The sequence below is a fragment of the Hypoxylon trugodes genome (genome assembly GCF_022578975.1).
Source record: "Hypoxylon trugodes strain CBS 135444 unplaced genomic scaffold F4822scaffold_1, whole genome shotgun sequence".
Classification (NCBI taxonomy): domain Eukaryota; kingdom Fungi; phylum Ascomycota; class Sordariomycetes; order Xylariales; family Hypoxylaceae; genus Hypoxylon; species Hypoxylon trugodes.
The window spans coordinates 431,115-447,769 of NW_026250016.1; the positions used below are offsets into that span (position 1 = coordinate 431,115).

Genomic DNA, 16,655 nt, shown 5'->3' on the forward strand with positions numbered 1-16,655 from the left:
GTTGTCGTAGCAGCCCCGGTTTATTGATTTACTTACCCTTTTCAGAAACCTAAATAGATAACAAATCGCGGCATCACGGCGCAAACACAATAACATCAAAAAAACATTATTTCGTACCCTTGATAGGATAAAACAATAAAATAAATATTTACTTACATTTTCTGCTCATCAATCCTATACCAGCTATAGGTTCGAATCAACAAAACGATCCGCTATTATTCAAAGCCTACATTCTCGACAACTCGAACGCTCATTATCGCACCCACCCGAAGATCTCTCGAGCGCATACCTACATTCGACTCGTCGCAACGTTGGTGTTTCGAGTCGCCACGCTTGGGAATAAGGATAATTAGGAATATTCGATAAATGCAATCGATTGGATTCCACATACTATATTCAAGATGCCAGCCCGCGCATCTGCGAGGTCCACACGTACTTCCGCCGCCGTTTCTCACAAGGCTTCTAATGCGACTCTAAACTCGCGTGCCTCTGCGGCATCTCGCGTGTCGTCTTCCAATATCGATGTTCCCGAAGAAGCTCCAGACAACCAACTACGAACCCAGATATGCGCAATATTTCGCGATGCGCAAAAGACCACCGCAACTCATAGAAAGCTGGCCGTCAACCTCCGCAAGATCCATGAAGCCTGTTGTTACGAGCCGACGCGCTCCAACAAGACCTCTCCAACTGAGTTCGACGAGGCCGATTTCAATAATGAGTTCTCACGGTGTGTTCTCAGAATTATGCCCGTGAAAAAGAGCGAAAGTGTTGGCGAGAAGACTATACGCTTCGTGGGTCTGTTCCTGCGACACGCCAACGACAAGGATAACGAGTTGCTTGGGGAGGAAGATGTCGATGCTAGTACCATGCCTGAGACCCCAAGCACTCGTCTTACCAATCAGGTAATGGAGGCCATCTTGCCCTTACTTACTGCTAAGGACAAATTCGTTCGATATAGAGCAACTCAACTTATTTCCCATGTCATCAACTCCCTGGATGCCATCGATGATGACTTGTTCCAAAAGCTACGTTATGGTCTTCTTAAGAGAATCCGTGACAAGGAAGCAATGGTGCGTTCGCAAGCCGTTCTTGGTCTCGGCAGACTGGCGGGGAATCAAGTCGAGGGTATGGCGAACTCTGAAGATAGCGACGATGATGTAGAAACCGGGTTGCTTGAAAAGCTCCTCGAAGTTTTGCAAAATGACCCTAGCGCTGATGTGAGACGCTCGCTCCTCGTCAACCTGCCTATCCTACCAAATACTCTCCCTTATCTCCTCGAAAGGGCTAGAGATCAGGATCCTGCCACGCGTCGTGCGGTCTATTCCAGGTTGTTACCCGCACTTGGCGACTTCCGACATCTATCTCTCTCAATGAGAGAGAAGTTACTCCGGTGGGGTCTACGGGACAGAGATGAGAACGTCCGAAAGGCTGCTGGGAGACTATTCCGGGAGCGTTGGATTGAGGATTGCGCAGGCGTAAATCAGCCCGAAGATGGTGAGCAACCGGCCGGATCGGCTCCTCCAAGCATGGAGGGTCTTCTTGAGTTACTTGAGCGTATCGACATCGTCAACTCTGGTGTCGAAAATGGCGTCGCATTAGAGGCAATGAAGGGTTTCTGGGAAGGAAGACCGGACTACCGAGATGCCGTAGAATTCGATGAGAATTTCTGGGAAACACTTAATGCAGAATCGGTTTTCATCGCGCGGAGCTTCAACCATTTTTGCAAGACTGAAGGCAACGGAAAATATGAATATCTGACTGAGAAACTGCCTGAGGTTGTGAAGCTTGCCGACACTCTTGAAAGCTACTTTGATGCCCTTATTAAGGCCATTGGGAGGGTTAATAACCAGGATAACGTCGAAGAGGACGAGGAAGAGGACACAGTTGACCAGGAGTTTATCGTCGAACAATTGCTACATATCGTTCTCACGTTAGATAAGGACGAAACTGGTCGACGCAGGCTGTTCGCCCTGTTGCGGCAAAGTTTGTCCATACCGGAATTACCGGATGAGATTACCAAACTCACCATTGAAGTACTCCGAGATATATGTGCACCCGACACAGCTGGCGAGAAAGAGTTCTGCAGTGTTGTCCTTGAGGCTGTTGCCGACGTTCATGACACTATTGTTGATGATGAATCTAATGTTGGCGACGGTGAAGAAAGCTTCCATTCAGCTCGGTCAGAGGTTAGCGGCGACAGTACTCCCACTAAAAAAGGGAAGCATGGTGCAGACGCCAGCATAAGTGAAGAGGAGGCTCGAGAGAAAGCAATCAAGGAAATCATGATCAACATGAAATGCCTTCACATTGTCCAATGCATGCTCTCCAATGTTGAAGGGACGCTACAGGAGAACGACCATTTGGTTTCTATGCTGAACAACTTGGTCGTGCCGGCAGTTCGCAGTCATGAAGCTCCAGTTCGAGAGCGTGGATTGGTTTGCTTAGGATTGTGCTCGCTCCTTGATCGACCGCTTGCCGAAGAAAATCTTACTCTTTTCATACACTTCTTCAGCAAAGGCCACTCAGCTCTTCAAATCACAGCACTTCAGATTCTAACAGATATCCTGAACGTCCATGGAGCGCAACTCCTGTCAGCTAACCCAACATTGCTGAAAGTATATATCCGTGCACTCCGATCCGGTTCCAAGAACCCCGAGGTTCAAGGTGCAGCGACAGTAGCCGTCTGCAAGCTTTTGCTCGGCCGCGTGGTTACGGACCCCGAGACAGCAGCAGAACTGCTCAAAACGTTGATAGTTGCCTACTTTGACCCTTCAACGGCAGGGAACCAAAGCGTCCGACAGGCTCTGAACTATTTCCTACCCGTTTTCTGCTATTCAAGAGTCGAAAACCAGGAACTCATGGGTTCCGTGGCACTCGACGCCCTGCATGCTCTTTATAACGTCAGAGAAGGTCTTGATGATGATGAAATAGACGTTGGCGATGAAATGGCCAGCCTCACTACCATTGGTGCTTGTCTGGTAGATTGGACAGATCCCCGAAAGTGCTACACACCAGGTATCCCCATGGATGCGGACAGGAAAAATGTGAATGGAGATGTTCACCTTGATTTGGCGAGAGATATTCTCGATAAATTAAGCAGCAATTTTAGCAGTAAGTCTACCATCTATTGTCTTAGCATTGCCAGTCGTACTGACAACATTATAGAAGAGGAAAAGAAGGTCATCGCGCCTCTGCTGGGGAAACTGTACGTGTCGCCAACCTCTTCCGAGGAGAAGATACGCAGTTTGTATGAAGATATTTCGGCGGCTGTTGAAGATAATCTCCTATCCGACGCGACAAGTAGGAATGCCCTATACAAGATCCATGTGAACTTAGGCAAGATTGTCAACCAGTTGGGAGAACAAGATAAGATGTCTAGACGAAGCGGCAGTAGGAGCGTTTCCCTTGCTCCAGACGACAAGACCATAACGGAAGACGTCACTGTCGTACCAGAGCCGACTATCAAGGAAAAACAGGAAGACGTCACAGAAGATGAAATAGATATCTCTGCAACAACGGTTCGCCGGAGTGAGGGTGATTCGCTGGTAGAAGACCTATTAACGGACGAGGAAGCATGATGAGCACGGCTTGGATACAAGGGAGTTACGTTTCGGGTTTATGTGATGAATGAGTGAATGTCGCGCGCTTCTTTTGGTTTGGCGGAGGGGTCGTTCAACGTAGTCTTCTGTCGTTCGGAAGATACTAATTAAATTACTTCCCATATTAGTGATGTCTTAAACTGTTAGTACCCTTGACGAAAAATGTGTTGCCCATCTCGCAGTTTATTTAGGAGCAAGTGGTAATACGAATCCTACAATGCCCACACTTGAAGCCAAAATGCAAGATTTATCTTAATGAACATACTCCAAAGGAATACAGACGTGGCATAGTATAGACTATTTTAATATAGTAGTAGACCTTGACTGACTTTCACATGCGAAATATGAACTTTATTAACAATATGGTGACGTACATATATAATCACAGTATACAGGAAATTCGTTGATTTCATTTCGCATCAATATATTCAATTATGAATGACGCCGTAGGACACCTGTCCTAAATGATTTTTTTTCTTGACGCACTGCCAAACAGACACCATCCTGGTCCCCTATTCCAACCCCGACCGGTCCTTCATTACCGCAGGGTGTCATACATTCTCATCCAATTCTAGGCCTGCGTTCGGGTATCATAAATCCACTGCTCGTCTACCATCGTGCGCTGACTACAGTTGAGAAATAAGGTGTGCTCCTATTTCATGAGTAGAAATCGGCGACTTGGTCAAGCGCAAACAAGTCAACACTTCGTTTCTGGGTGGTTGTCGAGATGGTCAAGTTTCCGATATCGCACCAGTTATTGACGGGCTGTTCATATGTGAGCAACGTTCCAAGACGAGAAAGGGAAACCCGCGGGGACTTACCAAGCAACTTAGATACTTGCACCAACTGCAATTGTTCTGGTTCGAGTAGAAATTCTTGAGCAACACGATGAAAACGACAATAATAAGAATCAGAAAACCGGCACGAACGAGCCACCATGCCCACCAGAGAGGCTTTCTGCCCTTGAAGAAACCAACAGGGTTTCTGTAGAAAGCAGGAAAAGCGACACTTGTGATACCGCCACCCACACTTGAGTAGGAAGGTCCCCCGAAATGATCCTCGCCAATCTTGCGGCGAAGAGCATTTGGCGAATGGAGAACACTAACCCCCAGACATATACCGACGATAAATCCACCGATGTGTGAGAAGTTGTCCAGACCAGGTAGAAGACCTAGGGCGAAAGAAATAACGATTTCGATGATGATGAATATCAATTCCCTACCGGGATTGCGCCTCTCGCCCCACGAATAAAGAAGATCGAGAAGAGTCAGCGCAATAACTCCGAACAAGGATCCCGAAGCTCCTGTAGACGAGATCCCAGCGGCAGCGTAGTTACCTCCCATAACGAAACCAAAAATACCGGCACTCATGTAGACGAGGAAAAATCGAATAGAGCCGATAGCCCTCTCGATCTCTTTCCCCATGGTGAGCTGCAGCAGCAAATTGAAGCCGATATGGATGATACCAGCATGCATAAAGATGGGAATTATGAAGCGGAACCACTGGTTGGGTGCGGGAGTCTGGTTAAGTCCGTCATCAGGGTTCCACTCGGGATTGGGGACACCGGAAAAGCCACAAAGTTCTGAAAGAGAACACTTATTCGAGTCGTTATTGGGATCAAGCGAGGTGGTGTTAGGGCAAGGCCATCCGAAGCCTGGTTCAGAACCGGCTGGAGCGCGGTAATTTTGCACACCGTCGACGTTTTTCATGCACGGGACAAATCGTGAGCCCATGTTAATGAGGACCTGTTGCGAAGGACCAATCATGGGGTTAAACTGGGGTTGGGTTTGAATTGGGGAGCCGGTGAGCTGAGCGGCCTTGACCAACTCGGCGATGAAGACGGCAATTTGGATGATGGAAAATAAATATACCATAACTGGAATCCTTCTCTTCTCCGATCCCAGCATACCTAACTCGCCAAATCGTAGTAGGTTGCGCTTGGGAAGCCCTCGGCCGCCACCCTCTTGTTCGGGGACATCGTAGACATGGTCATTCGAATCGGCAGCGAAACCAGGTGTCTTATTTTGGTGGCGCAAAGGGATATCGTCGGTGCCTACGGGTGAGACATCGCCAGGTGCAGAACCGTGATATCTCGTATCATAGGCAAAGTTCTGCTGACTGGTGTTCGCAGAATCGGAGGTCTGATGGGAATGTGAGTTGGTCGGATAGACGTGATCGTCAAAGACGGACTCGAAGGGAGATACCGTAGAAGCGCCTGGGTGATCCTGGTGGTGCGGCTGTGAAGTATAAGAGGGCGGGTTCACAGAGGATAAGGACGGTTCGTATGTGTTATAGCGCCGCGAGGAATCGTTATAATATTCGTTGGCAGCCATGATATCGTCGCCCTCCTTATCCCAGGCTTTAGGTAATAGAAGAGAGAAAAGAGCGTGGCCAGCACGGATATTGCCCTCCTGGTGGTTGAAGTTGTTGAAACCCGGCGTTTGGTTCGTTAAGTCGCTCTGTTTCAGGATCGGATATCTTGCGTAGTGAGATGTGAAAGGTGATATCGGGGGAGAATGGGCTGAGAAAAGGTCTCGGGAACTAGCTGACAGGTTGATGCAAACCCGATGGATGGATGGATGGATCGGCGGGTGTTAGAACGAATGTGTAGCAAAACAAACCAGTTCAATCGTAAATGAGTGTCATCTGGAGGTACTAAGAAAGATTCGCTTTTCGTTTTCCCTGATGATTGACTTGACGATGCTATCCTTTTTTTTTTTCTAATAATAAAGAGAAAAAAGGAAGAAAAAAAATACAAAACAGAATAGGGAAAATAAGAGACGCCTTTTTGCTTTTTGGAGATGTGTTTCGGTCACCCTCGTGTTTGTTTGAATGAATTATTATGTAATGAGGCAGGACAGTAACAGTACATGCGTGGAGTATTGAAAGTACATATGTATGGAGTGATGGGACACAGCCAGATCCAAACACTGTCGTCACGCAGCCGAATAAGCGCAAAAGTTGATGGGCTGGTTATTACACAGTACATATCATCTAAGTATATGTACTTGTTTTAAGTGCGATACGCTGCAGAAATGTGTGTAAGCAAATACAATTGTATGTACCGTGCTAAGATATATACATGTATGTCCTGACCCAGTCACCACAAAGATTGCGTATTTGCTGTTGATGCTACAGGGGGCTGTGCTAAAGTTTAGCGCATTATCCACTGCATACGCGGTATCCAGGTACATGAGATTCCATGGACCTACAAGGATAGAAGGGCATCTTTGTGTGGATCTCATACTTTTCGCTATACTAATTTTGGCATTTTCAATACCACACCAGCTTCCACGTTACGTATACCTTGCTCGTTGACTGCTGTATATTACCTGAATACATACCTAGGTACATACAGTATCCGAATTGTGTTGCAGAACTGTACATATGTATGTACAAAGTCAAAAGCAGCTGAAGCAGATCATACCAACATCGTCAACGCCATCGCCAACGCCATCCATCGTATTTTTTAACCTCTAAAATATTCACAATCAACTGCGCCTCCACATACACGTATTCAAGCATACAGCACTTACTTCAATAATTAAATATATAGGTACTCGAGATATATCTTAATCTTCAGTAGCATTCTAGAAAAGGACATTATACTTGATGAATCTCCAGGCATTTCTTATCGAATTCACCCCGCCCATGTTAGTATCACGATGTACCGCATCAACTTACATCAGCAATAAAAGAAGTGTGCCAGTTAATTCTAAATACCCATCGAAAAGTAATTAGCTCTTTGCTATAGCCTTAAGTCACCCCGTTTCTCATAGCACATACCATAAGCATTTCCCAACTATACTCGAATACCCTCAACGACCAACTACCTTATTTCGCGCGCGAGAAGTGGATTAGAAGGGGAAAAAAAGCTTCGTAATGTGGCGTGGGAAAAGGCATTTTTCGTCGCGGAACTAGTATCGGTAGCGAGTAGAGTAGTCCTTGGGGCTGACGACTAGACCGCGACCCTTCTTAGCGCCTTTGTAGACCGTTTCGACGATATCGATCAGCTCTTGTTTGTCTTCTAAGACAAAGTTGAGCTTGTTGTTATTTCCCGTGCCTAAATCGCATAGCATGTGCTTGTTCCGGTAGAAAAACATGATAGTGCAGGGGTCATACAACTCTGTATAATTCGTCTAGTCAGCAATCCAATTCTAGGAGTGGCCCAAAACAGTCCAAATATAAAAGGGCGGGAGGATCTAAGAGGCGTGGGATCTACGTACCGTACATCTGATTAAAATCGGGGACTTGGTCGATATCGCAGACGTAGATGACACAGAAATTCTTTACCTTGTCTGCGATACGATATAGAACTTCGTCTTGTCGCATACACTCAGGGTCGTGATCGCGCCCGAAACGAATTGCTATACACAAACCATCCCAGTTAGTATACTGGTCTAACGAGCGCTATACCATAAAAACACTCGTTGTACTCACCGACAACACGCTCCGTCTCCGAAAGGATGGCTTGGTCGACATGCCAGCCCGTATTCAGATGAGGTAGAACTATGGAACCCATCTTCGGGTGATTGAGGAATCTCGGCTCTCGAAGCGGCGGGGAGAGGATCACAGTGGTTATGGATATCGGCGAGGGTTATGCTTCTTCCCCGGAAAAAAAAAAAAAAAAAAAAAAGGCTACCCGTTCGTCTAGATGGGATATGGGTGATCGGTTGTGAGAGTCGATTTATTGTTGGCGATATGTAAATGACATCAGTGTCAAGGTTAAACTGCGCGGGACCTTCTAGTAGAATCCAAGGCTAGAAAAGTTGCGGTTAAAAGCACATATGTAATCCAGTCGAATCTTATAACCCCATTTTATGCATGCCTTATTTAGTAAGTAAGCTTATATTCATATCCAGAGGAGTATGCAATCAACAAAATAGAGGGGAAAGTTTCCAAGTTTACATTATTTCGCAATCACTTTCATAAATTAGACAACTCATAAACATTACAACATTATCAAGACAATTTTCATTTCAGTCCGACTTGTTCAGATGGCTTAAGATGATTTATATCTAAGTCAAGATAATAAATATACAAGTAACTGAGAATTAAATTTTTCTTTCCCTTTAATAGAAGAGCTTCCCACCCGCCAACGCGACGAGCTCTGGGAAAACCTACAGCACGGATTAGCCTTAGATCTCACTTTGTATACAAGGAAAGATCCATTATGGATACGGGTACTCACCGGTGTTCCTAGTCCAGTTACGGGATCCCACCCTTCAACCGCCGGGAAGCCGTCGACACCACATCCAACGGCACTACCGCTAGTGATGTCCGTCAACCCCTTGTACCCCTTCGAATACAACCACGGGTTCAAGAAACCTAGTGGGGGCTTGCCAGTCGAGATGAGTGCGTCGTTCACAAGTGAGATAATACCACCAGTCAGCGGGCAGCTGGCGCTTGTACCACTAATCGTACCTTCCGTGCCGTTCCAGAAATACGCAAAGTAGAGTCCCTGCGCCGAGATATCTGGGTATCCACGACCCTTCTTGTTGTATAGACCATCGTATAGGCCGTCCAAACTCTCAACGTAGCTGCTAGTACGTTTCGCTTGGTACGCTGGCGCTGTGAAGTAGTTGCTAAAACCACCTCCGCTAGTATAATTACCGTGAGAAACACCGTCAGGACCGACAAATGCTGGTCTGTATGCTACCACCTCAGGTTCGAAATTCTTCGTGGCACCCACCGCAGTAACGTAGGGGCAGCTAGGCGGAAACTCCGGGAGAAATTTGGTTGTGTTCTTCCCATCGTTGCTTAGGCACTCTCCATACGATCCAACGCCACTATCTCCACTAGAGAAGAGTAGCGAGGTACCACGGGCACCCACTTGCGCAAACTGTTGGCAGACACGTCGAGCGTACGACTCAGGGACGGTTTGCTCGTCATCGGCATACGAGGTAGCTAAAAATGAGTTAGTTAAGAACGCGAAAATCCAGCAACCTTCTCTGGAGTGTAACCCCTTTTTTAACGAAATATAGGTAGAGCGGATTATTACATACTACAGTCACGTTAGCTTCGATTCACAATACAGCGGCCGCGTCAAAGGGGGTGTTTCAGGTAGAATGGACACTGGCGCAGTACGCTTTTACACATACCTAATGACTTGTGGAAAAGACTCCTGGTCGAGGAGGTAGTTCACCCACACCAGATAGGGTTCATTCGAATTGTCTGGAGTACTCGGGGATGGGTTAAATGGGGGGCTTCCACCCGTAGAGTAACTGATGATGGGAGCTATGTCCAGGTACAAATTAGTTATAACCTGTTTATAAGAGGCAACTTTGGGCTAGTCCCTCAAATTCCAGGAGATGTCCTAGATCAGGGCCGATGTCCAAAATTAAAACACTAGGGATAACATACTTTTCCAGCTAATACCTGCGATGGCCTGGACATCGAGGTTGGCTTCCTTAGAAGTGCCCGACTCAGCTTCTTCGGGCGTCAGAGGGAGGTCACCAGGTCCGTCAGCGATAGAGATCTGCGGGAAATCGTGTGCACTAGAGACCGCCTCAGGCCGGTATTTGGCTAGAAACAATTCCGCGTCCGTTCGAATTGGGTGCTCGCCGAGGTAGTTATTGAAGCCGATCTTGTTCTTGCCGCAAGCGTGGGTCTTGTAACCCTTGGTCGAATAGAGAGTCTGGAAGCATTCCGGGGTGACCGAGTTCACATCGCAAACCGCATTCAGAGTTTCATTAGTAGGAGGCGTGTATTCAGCATCGACATAGACAGGCGCATCGATATGGTCAAACTTCTGGGCGCGGGCGCGGAAGAATGAATTGGTAGGCTGGATCGTGTCAATCTGGTCATGTAAGTGAAGAGGAAGAGACCATTTAGGAGCCCGAGCCACTAGACCACCCTCTTTGTGTTCATAGACATGGTACTCTGTGTCGAGCAGGCGCTCAATCTCCTTCACCGGAAGAGACACAGTAATCCAATCTTTAGCCGAACTGTAACCTGAGGGAGTAACGCCATTGGCTTCCAACCACTCGTGGACAAGATCAAGAGTCTCGTCCGTAGGCTTGACTAGCTCTTTCACCTCATCGGCAGACAGGTGCTGACCATAGCGGTGGTGATCCGGGTCCGAAACTAGACGTTCTTTGTCAGTGTCCAGTTTTGAAAGGACATAGATGGTCGCAATTCATACCTTCGTATAGATGTCTTTCCAGTTCGGGGAAATTACTCTGCTTAACACCGATCTGCAGGTCAATGACATGGTCGGCGGGCGCCCGACGAACCCGTCTCCATCCCCGAGGAACGTGGTGCGATTCCTTAACGCGGTACGGCGTACGTGACCCTACAGGGTTCGCAAGAGCAGCGTGAGCAGCGAGAAGCGCCGAAACGGCGACGACGAAGCCAGCCATGATTGCACACACTTCAACCTGGGGAAGCAGATCTATACAGCCAGAGCCTGGAGGAGGAGTAGGACTAGATCCCAAGAGAAAGCCCCGAAGCCGCGCTCGTTACACTATATATTTATGTACGACAGCACGCTATCACCTACTTACATAGTGCAAGCTGACATCGAACAAGGATTATCAGCGCGACGAAGCAAGGTACTGATCCACTCTGCATGGCGATACCCAATTGGAGCGCCCGGTTACAACAGGCCGGAAATTGCATTAGTTATCCTTTGATATACTACTTATACGTACCTAGGTAGGTGGTATAATCGAGACGACAATTTGGATTGCCTATTATTTAACCTGTTCCTATCCAGCCAGTCACGCCATTCCTGACCTTGACATTTATGGAAGGTCGATGGTTATCTGTACCCAGACGCGTGGGTCTAGATCGTGCCCTGATCTCGTAAGTGCTTGGCCTCCAATACGAAGTACTAGTTAGTACCTGAACGGAATAATACAGATCCTTTTTCTTTTCTGAGGCGTCGAGCTAAAGCCCAGCCCAGCCCCGATCCGAGTGAGGTCTCACAGATAGTCCTCTAATGAAGGTATGATACTATGCGGTCACTATAGAGCCTACATACATGAATCAATATATGATGTAAGAGGCGAGGATTCTCTAACTCCGGTGCGGGACACTGCCTGTTTACATGTACCTGTTCGAATAGCCTACCTGTATGTACATGTTTTCATACGGTGATAATTAATCCACAACATGCCTAGAAATAGCTATGCTAACCCGAATTGCACAATAGATATTCATTTATATCTATGAGTAAGTAATTAATATTTCTCAGCTGTTGGTACTATCGTTGCAACCTCAATTCTCAACGCGTCAGGTGTGTGTCACTCTGTTGTTACTGCATGACATTCCACTATATCACCACCGAGGTATCGAATTACATCACAACTCGACCGAGGTACCTAGGTAGCTATTGTTAATACATCCGAATAGTCAACATTCACCTCCATATTCGAAGACTCAAGCATGCACCATACCTACCTAGGTACCTAGGTAGTTATCTTTAATGATTTCCATACCATGCATATCAATCAAAGATGATTCCTTTTCCTTCGTTCAAGTGTTTCGTATAATGTCATCATTACATGATAATGCAAAATACTAATATTCAATTTAGCGAGATTCTTCCAAAAAAGAAGATAAGAGCCATGCAATTCGTATGAATCTCTGCAAAATGTAATTGATTTGGCGGCTCTGGGAATCGAACCCAGGTTTACACGGGATTTGATACGGTGATAACTGTTGAACCACAACGTGTTGTACTAGCCACTATACGAAGCCACCTTAAGCTTGGAGATTTTGGGATTTTATCAGGGCTTATATGCCACGTGATATTAACCTAATTGTGGTTAGGCGTATGGAGCTATTGCCTACCTTTTTTCTAGCTAAGGTACCACATCAATAGCATCAATCTAACATCTGTCTTAGCCCGATACATATTTCCGTCTTTCTTAGTTCGCCCATAAGAAATTTGAAGGCTCGCATCGCTATAGAAATCACAATTCCATCTGAGCGACTCTTCAAGATACAGCTGAGGTTTACTGTATTACCACACACCATACACTGTTTAAATTGGGCATAACGATGAAATCACCTGGCATCTAGCATATCTGTGAAGAGAAGAAATGTGTGGTTTGTGTGCGGCCTACATGATCATATTGTCGCCTGCTCCCGTCTGCATACATGATTTCGGGCTACTTCCCAGCGATCATCAAAGGTCTCCGTCCCATGTTCAGTTGCGCACAATAGACACGAGCTGAGTTCTGCCCGCTCTGGGCTACTTGTATAACAGCTCACCATTGAAGTCACAGCATCAAGTAGCAACCGAATGTCTCCTATAGTGCTTGTAGCCGCACTCATGATCCCAGAAATAGGATCCAACCCGGGTTGTCTCGGCTAATTTTTATTCGCCTTATAGGAAAGTTTCGTGTTGGTCTTATTCACAAGTGACACCCCGTGTGTAGCATACCTAGGTGCGTTCCTAGACCTCAGAGGCCCACCGCTACATCAAGGGTTAGAAATAGCGTTCTGTCAGTGATACTTTCGCCTCTGCATCGTACAGATACCGACTTTCTTCGAATGAAACGTGCGTAACGAGTAGGTTTCCTTCTATGCATGTCTATGAATAGTTGAATGGTAGACTCTAAAATAGTTAGGTAACACGATATCTTATACTGCGTCGTGTGGTGAATTATATATCGTGCAAAGCTAACGAGTAGCTTTCTAGACTAGAAAGTATCAAGGACATTAACTAGGTAGGCCGTGTACAACCACGCACGACACGTCCCATATTAGTGTTAAAACCTCTTCTCCGCCTATGACTTCCTATAGAAGAAGTTTCGAGTTGTCCCAGTGAGTTTGCAAGGGGTAAAATAGCATACAACAAGTTCCAATATCTGAATAGCGAAGGGTATGACCCGTAAATTGACCAGATACATTTCATCCCTTTGAAATATATGAAGACCTACTCATAGTCGGGGCTTTGTAGGGGAATACTATATCTACGCTGTCATATAGACGTAGGCAAATATGTATAGTACTGCACTGTGTAATCGTGCGACATTTCACTAATTGGGTAAGTTTAATGGTTCGTAACTGACACCAGAAGTTTTGTCTCGGATGATTCGTATTAGTAGATAAAATTTGATGTGAATACGATTCAACAAGCTCTGAGATGCTGGGAAGTTACTAGAATGCAGTTATTGTGCCGGCGGCCTAGACGTGCTAAGCAAATATATCGTGAGGAGTCAGGAGACCACAGACTCTGTAATGTACCCTTATCAAATTAAAGATAGGTTATTCTTGTTGTTTCGGTGCCCTCTTATTACATTATGCTGGGTTTCTAGTTAATAGGATGAAGCAGCTAATATTTAAGCGGGTTGTTACGTTATGTCAAAAAGGCATGATCAATGTGAAAAGTAATATGGTACTCAACAATGTGAAATTCTAGGCTTATGTTCTTTGTCTGTTCTGTGGGTTGAAATGGTATATACAACCATGAAAAGAGGAGGCTAAATGTCAGGGCATTATAATCAATTAACTGATAAACTCATCTATCGACAACTAGGTTGCTTATATATATACAAACGCCCAGAGGCGTATACCAAACCCATATTGTATTATCAATGATACAGAGTCTTACTTAGCATATCTAACTAAGTTAAACTTCATCCTATTACTATCGTCATCATCATCATTCCTTCTGGTTGAATCTAAGAGGACTCGCCGTTGTTAGCCAACAAGTTGGCGGTGCCGCTGGGCACGCTTGTGATAACGTCAGAGAGCGCCGACTTCGCGATGTAGTCGCAGAGATCGGCGACGGGCGAGGCGTCAAGTCCTAGGTAGTAAGCGCCAAGTCCAGCAATGTGGGGGGTGGCCATTGAAGTGCCAGAGATGGTGTTCTGGGGTTATGTTAGCTCGAGCAAATATAGAAAGGTGGCTTTAGGTGTTACTGACCACACCACCATCGTTCCAGGTCGACTCAATGTCTGTTCCTGGGGCAAGGATGTCGACGAGGCTACCGTAGTTAGAGTATTCGGCGAGCTCATCGTCTTTGGTTGTAGCTCCAACGGTGCAGGCGGTCTTCTCTGAGGCAGGAGATGATGAAGACGCATCTGTAGCTTCGTTACCAGCGGCGACGGCAAGGAAGAAGCCAGCGTCAACGATGGCAGCAGCTGCCTGGTTGACGGCTGTCGAGGTGGAACCACCAAGGGACATGTTGACGACGCGACCCTTGGGGCAGTCCTCACTGCTATCCGATGCAACGAAGTTCATGCCAGCGATGACACCAGAGCTATAGATTCAGTTAGTTTCTGAAGATCGATAATAGAACGAGCATGGGCTAAGGGTAAGAAAGCTGTGACATACTTGGTGCCTGAGCCGCTAGCGTCAAGGACCTTGACAGCATATAGGGAGGTCTTCTTGGCAACTCCGTATGTCTTGGAGCCGATAGTTCCGGCAACGTGGGTGCCGTGGCCATTTCCGTCGCTGTCCTCTCCATCACCAGCAAAGTTTTGAAGGAATGTAGCACGGCCCTCGAATTCCTGTTGATTGTCAGATCATTGTTGCTAGAGAGAAGGATTTCACATGTTACATACCTCGTGGTCTACGTAGATACCCGTGTCAATGATGTAGGCGCAAGTACCTTCGCCAGCACTGTCATCATAGGTATAGGTGGTGCTGTCGGGCTTAGCGTTCGACAGGCGCGCCAAGCCCCAGTCGGCGTTCTCTTGGGTTGCCTTGATGGTGACAACAGCATCCTGTTCAATATAGTCGACCTAAGGCGTTGTGTTAGAATTAACGAATAATTTCCAATGGAATGCCTCTTCTTTCTCAGCTTACATCGTCGTTGTGCTGTAAAGATTCAAGCTCCTCAGCTGACAGGCTAGAGGCGAAGCCCTTGAACTTGTTGGAGTTATAGACAAAGTCGGCGTCGCTAGAGACAGACTCGATGGAGCTCTGGATAGACTCGGACTTCGTGCTGTCCTTCATCTTCACAATGTATTTGCCATCGACAAGTTGAGCACCTCGGGGCTTGATAACCGGCGCAGGGGTAGCCCGCTTCGAAGGCGCGGCTAATGCCAGAGGCAGCAAGGCGAAAGCGACTGCGGAACGCATATTGAGGGATAGATGATAGATGATGGCGACGGGCCTGGTATTAGTCTCACGAGTTATCTAGAGTGAGTTCTGCTCGGCAATGGAGGTCTTGGAGCGTGGGATGGGAAGAGTAAAGATAGACGACTAGTGGGAGGTGCATCACCCATTTATATATTCATGATAGCCCCTCGTGGAGGGCTGCGGTCTGCTGAATGTTGAATGCGAAGCTATGATACCGTCCACGATAGCTGATGATCCTTACCGAGGTCGGTATATGGTTGTTGGACAAGCCTACCAGCTTCTAGTAGCATGTGGACTACTCCCTCATGTGAGGTTGAAAGAGTATCATGGATAAGGTAAGGGTCTCAAGCAGGCGACGATATTCCTTGTCCTGGCCGGCCAATCCGACATGCATGACGAGTGCCGATCGCAGCAACACCTCCTAGAAAAGGCTTGGTTAAGCTAAAGTCTACCATTCGTTAGAGATCAAAGTTGTTTATTGTTCCTCCAATATCAATAGATACCACTCATATGTCAGTCGTGCTACTTGGCTATGTAAGCGCCTGTGTCGCCGTGCTTTGGATCCAGGGATTCGGGATTATTCAGGTTTCGCGAAATTAACTGCGAGACTCTTGTACTTCCAAAGTGACCAATAATATCGGGATGGGAGATAGCCAAGCCTGTGTCCCAAGCAGCTAACTACATACGCCGAGCATGCTGCTGCCAAGCTACGGTCAGCCTTGGGTTGGGCTGCTAGGGTAGAGAGCTTGGTTGAGCTTGGTCGGACTTGAGAGCTCGATAAATGGCCTTCCTTATCAGGAACCATTCCCTCCTCATCGACTCTAAGACCTGCAGGGGCCGTCAGTGCCATTGTCCAACCAAGCTTTGTCGATAGGGGCCAGGGATTCCTTGATATCTCCGAGGCGCAGGGCATGGTTTATGATATACCCTTAACCCTATCTATACTGGGCGTAGCCTACAGCTCGATGAGAATGGGAAGACATGGCGATGCCATCGGGCAGGACTCCTATATTATGC

General features: G+C 46.8%; 5 protein-coding genes and 1 non-coding gene across 6 annotated transcripts; 1 reads left to right on the forward strand and 5 right to left on the reverse strand.

Moving 5' to 3' along the window:
- The first annotated feature begins 77 nt into the window (after nt 1–77).
- Nucleotides 78–3,837, forward strand: F4822DRAFT_4857 (condensin subunit Cnd3). The gene is made up of 2 exons (XM_051463557.1): nt 78–3,111; nt 3,166–3,837. The coding sequence occupies exons 1-2, from the start codon at nt 402–404 to the stop codon at nt 3,576–3,578; spliced, it is 3,123 nt and encodes a 1,040-aa protein (XP_051319007.1). The 5' UTR covers nt 78–401; the 3' UTR covers nt 3,579–3,837.
- F4822DRAFT_4842 (rhomboid-domain-containing protein) lies at nt 3,715–6,117 on the reverse strand. Its single transcript, XM_051463553.1, has 2 exons — nt 4,421–6,117; nt 3,715–4,364 (listed from the first exon to the last, which is right to left on the reverse strand). The coding sequence occupies exons 1-2, from the start codon at nt 5,930–5,932 to the stop codon at nt 4,257–4,259; spliced, it is 1,620 nt and encodes a 539-aa protein (XP_051319008.1). The 5' UTR covers nt 5,933–6,117; the 3' UTR covers nt 3,715–4,256.
- Nucleotides 6,118–6,791: 674 nt separating this feature from the next.
- F4822DRAFT_384012 (mitosis protein dim1) lies at nt 6,792–8,235 on the reverse strand. The gene is made up of 4 exons (XM_051456484.1): nt 8,040–8,235; nt 7,826–7,966; nt 7,386–7,725; nt 6,792–7,314 (listed from the first exon to the last, which is right to left on the reverse strand). The coding sequence occupies exons 1-3, from the start codon at nt 8,119–8,121 to the stop codon at nt 7,517–7,519; spliced, it is 432 nt and encodes a 143-aa protein (XP_051319009.1). The 5' UTR covers nt 8,122–8,235; the 3' UTR covers nt 6,792–7,314; nt 7,386–7,516.
- Nucleotides 8,236–8,671: 436 nt separating this feature from the next.
- Nucleotides 8,672–10,960, reverse strand: F4822DRAFT_435609 (tripeptidyl-peptidase 1 precursor; the record flags this gene model as incomplete). The annotated part of the gene is made up of 6 exons (XM_051462221.1): nt 8,672–8,719; nt 8,791–9,506; nt 9,563–9,564; nt 9,701–9,836; nt 9,963–10,685; nt 10,744–10,960. 6 exons carry the CDS (start codon nt 10,958–10,960, stop codon nt 8,672–8,674), a joined length of 1,842 nt encoding a protein of 613 aa, XP_051319010.1.
- A 1,247-nt stretch (nt 10,961–12,207) lies between these two features.
- On the reverse strand, nt 12,208–12,305 carry F4822DRAFT_t16. The gene has a single exon. It is a non-coding gene; the product is annotated as a tRNA-His (tRNA).
- Nucleotides 12,306–14,033: 1,728 nt separating this feature from the next.
- Nucleotides 14,034–15,926, reverse strand: F4822DRAFT_4986 (peptidase S8/S53 domain-containing protein). The gene is made up of 5 exons (XM_051463576.1): nt 15,363–15,926; nt 15,119–15,298; nt 14,889–15,064; nt 14,478–14,814; nt 14,034–14,422 (listed from the first exon to the last, which is right to left on the reverse strand). Exons 1-5 carry the CDS (start codon nt 15,636–15,638, stop codon nt 14,234–14,236), a joined length of 1,158 nt encoding a protein of 385 aa, XP_051319011.1. The 5' UTR covers nt 15,639–15,926; the 3' UTR covers nt 14,034–14,233.
- Nucleotides 15,927–16,655: the final 729 nt, after the last annotated feature.

What these genes read in the sequence shown, in the direction of transcription:
- F4822DRAFT_4857 (XM_051463557.1), top strand. Translation starts at nt 402, where the DNA reads ATGCCAGCCCGCGCATCTGCGAGGTCCACACGTACTTCCGCCGCCGTT. An exon ending in ATTAAGCAGCAATTTTAGCA is followed by an intron (nt 3,112 to 3,165) that starts GTAAGTCTACCA and finishes ACAACATTATAG; the next exon opens with AAGAGGAAAAGAAGGTCATC.
- F4822DRAFT_4842 (XM_051463553.1), bottom strand. Translation starts at nt 5,932, where the DNA reads ATGGCTGCCAACGAATATTATAACGATTCCTCGCGGCGCTATAACACA. An exon ending in GCAAGTATCTAAGTTGCTTG is followed by an intron (nt 4,365 to 4,420) that starts GTAAGTCCCCGC and finishes ACATATGAACAG; the next exon opens with CCCGTCAATAACTGGTGCGA.
- F4822DRAFT_384012 (XM_051456484.1), bottom strand. Translation starts at nt 8,121, where the DNA reads ATGGGTTCCATAGTTCTACCTCATCTGAATACGGGCTGGCATGTCGAC. An exon ending in GGAGACGGAGCGTGTTGTCG is followed by an intron (nt 7,967 to 8,039) that starts GTGAGTACAACG and finishes GTTTGTGTATAG; the next exon opens with CAATTCGTTTCGGGCGCGAT. An exon ending in CGATTTTAATCAGATGTACG is followed by an intron (nt 7,726 to 7,825) that starts GTACGTAGATCC and finishes CGAATTATACAG; the next exon opens with AGTTGTATGACCCCTGCACT.
- F4822DRAFT_4986 (XM_051463576.1), bottom strand. Translation starts at nt 15,638, where the DNA reads ATGCGTTCCGCAGTCGCTTTCGCCTTGCTGCCTCTGGCATTAGCCGCG. An exon ending in GTATCTACGTAGACCACGAG is followed by an intron (nt 15,065 to 15,118) that starts GTATGTAACATG and finishes GACAATCAACAG; the next exon opens with GAATTCGAGGGCCGTGCTAC. An exon ending in GCTAGCGGCTCAGGCACCAA is followed by an intron (nt 14,815 to 14,888) that starts GTATGTCACAGC and finishes CTGAATCTATAG; the next exon opens with CTCTGGTGTCATCGCTGGCA.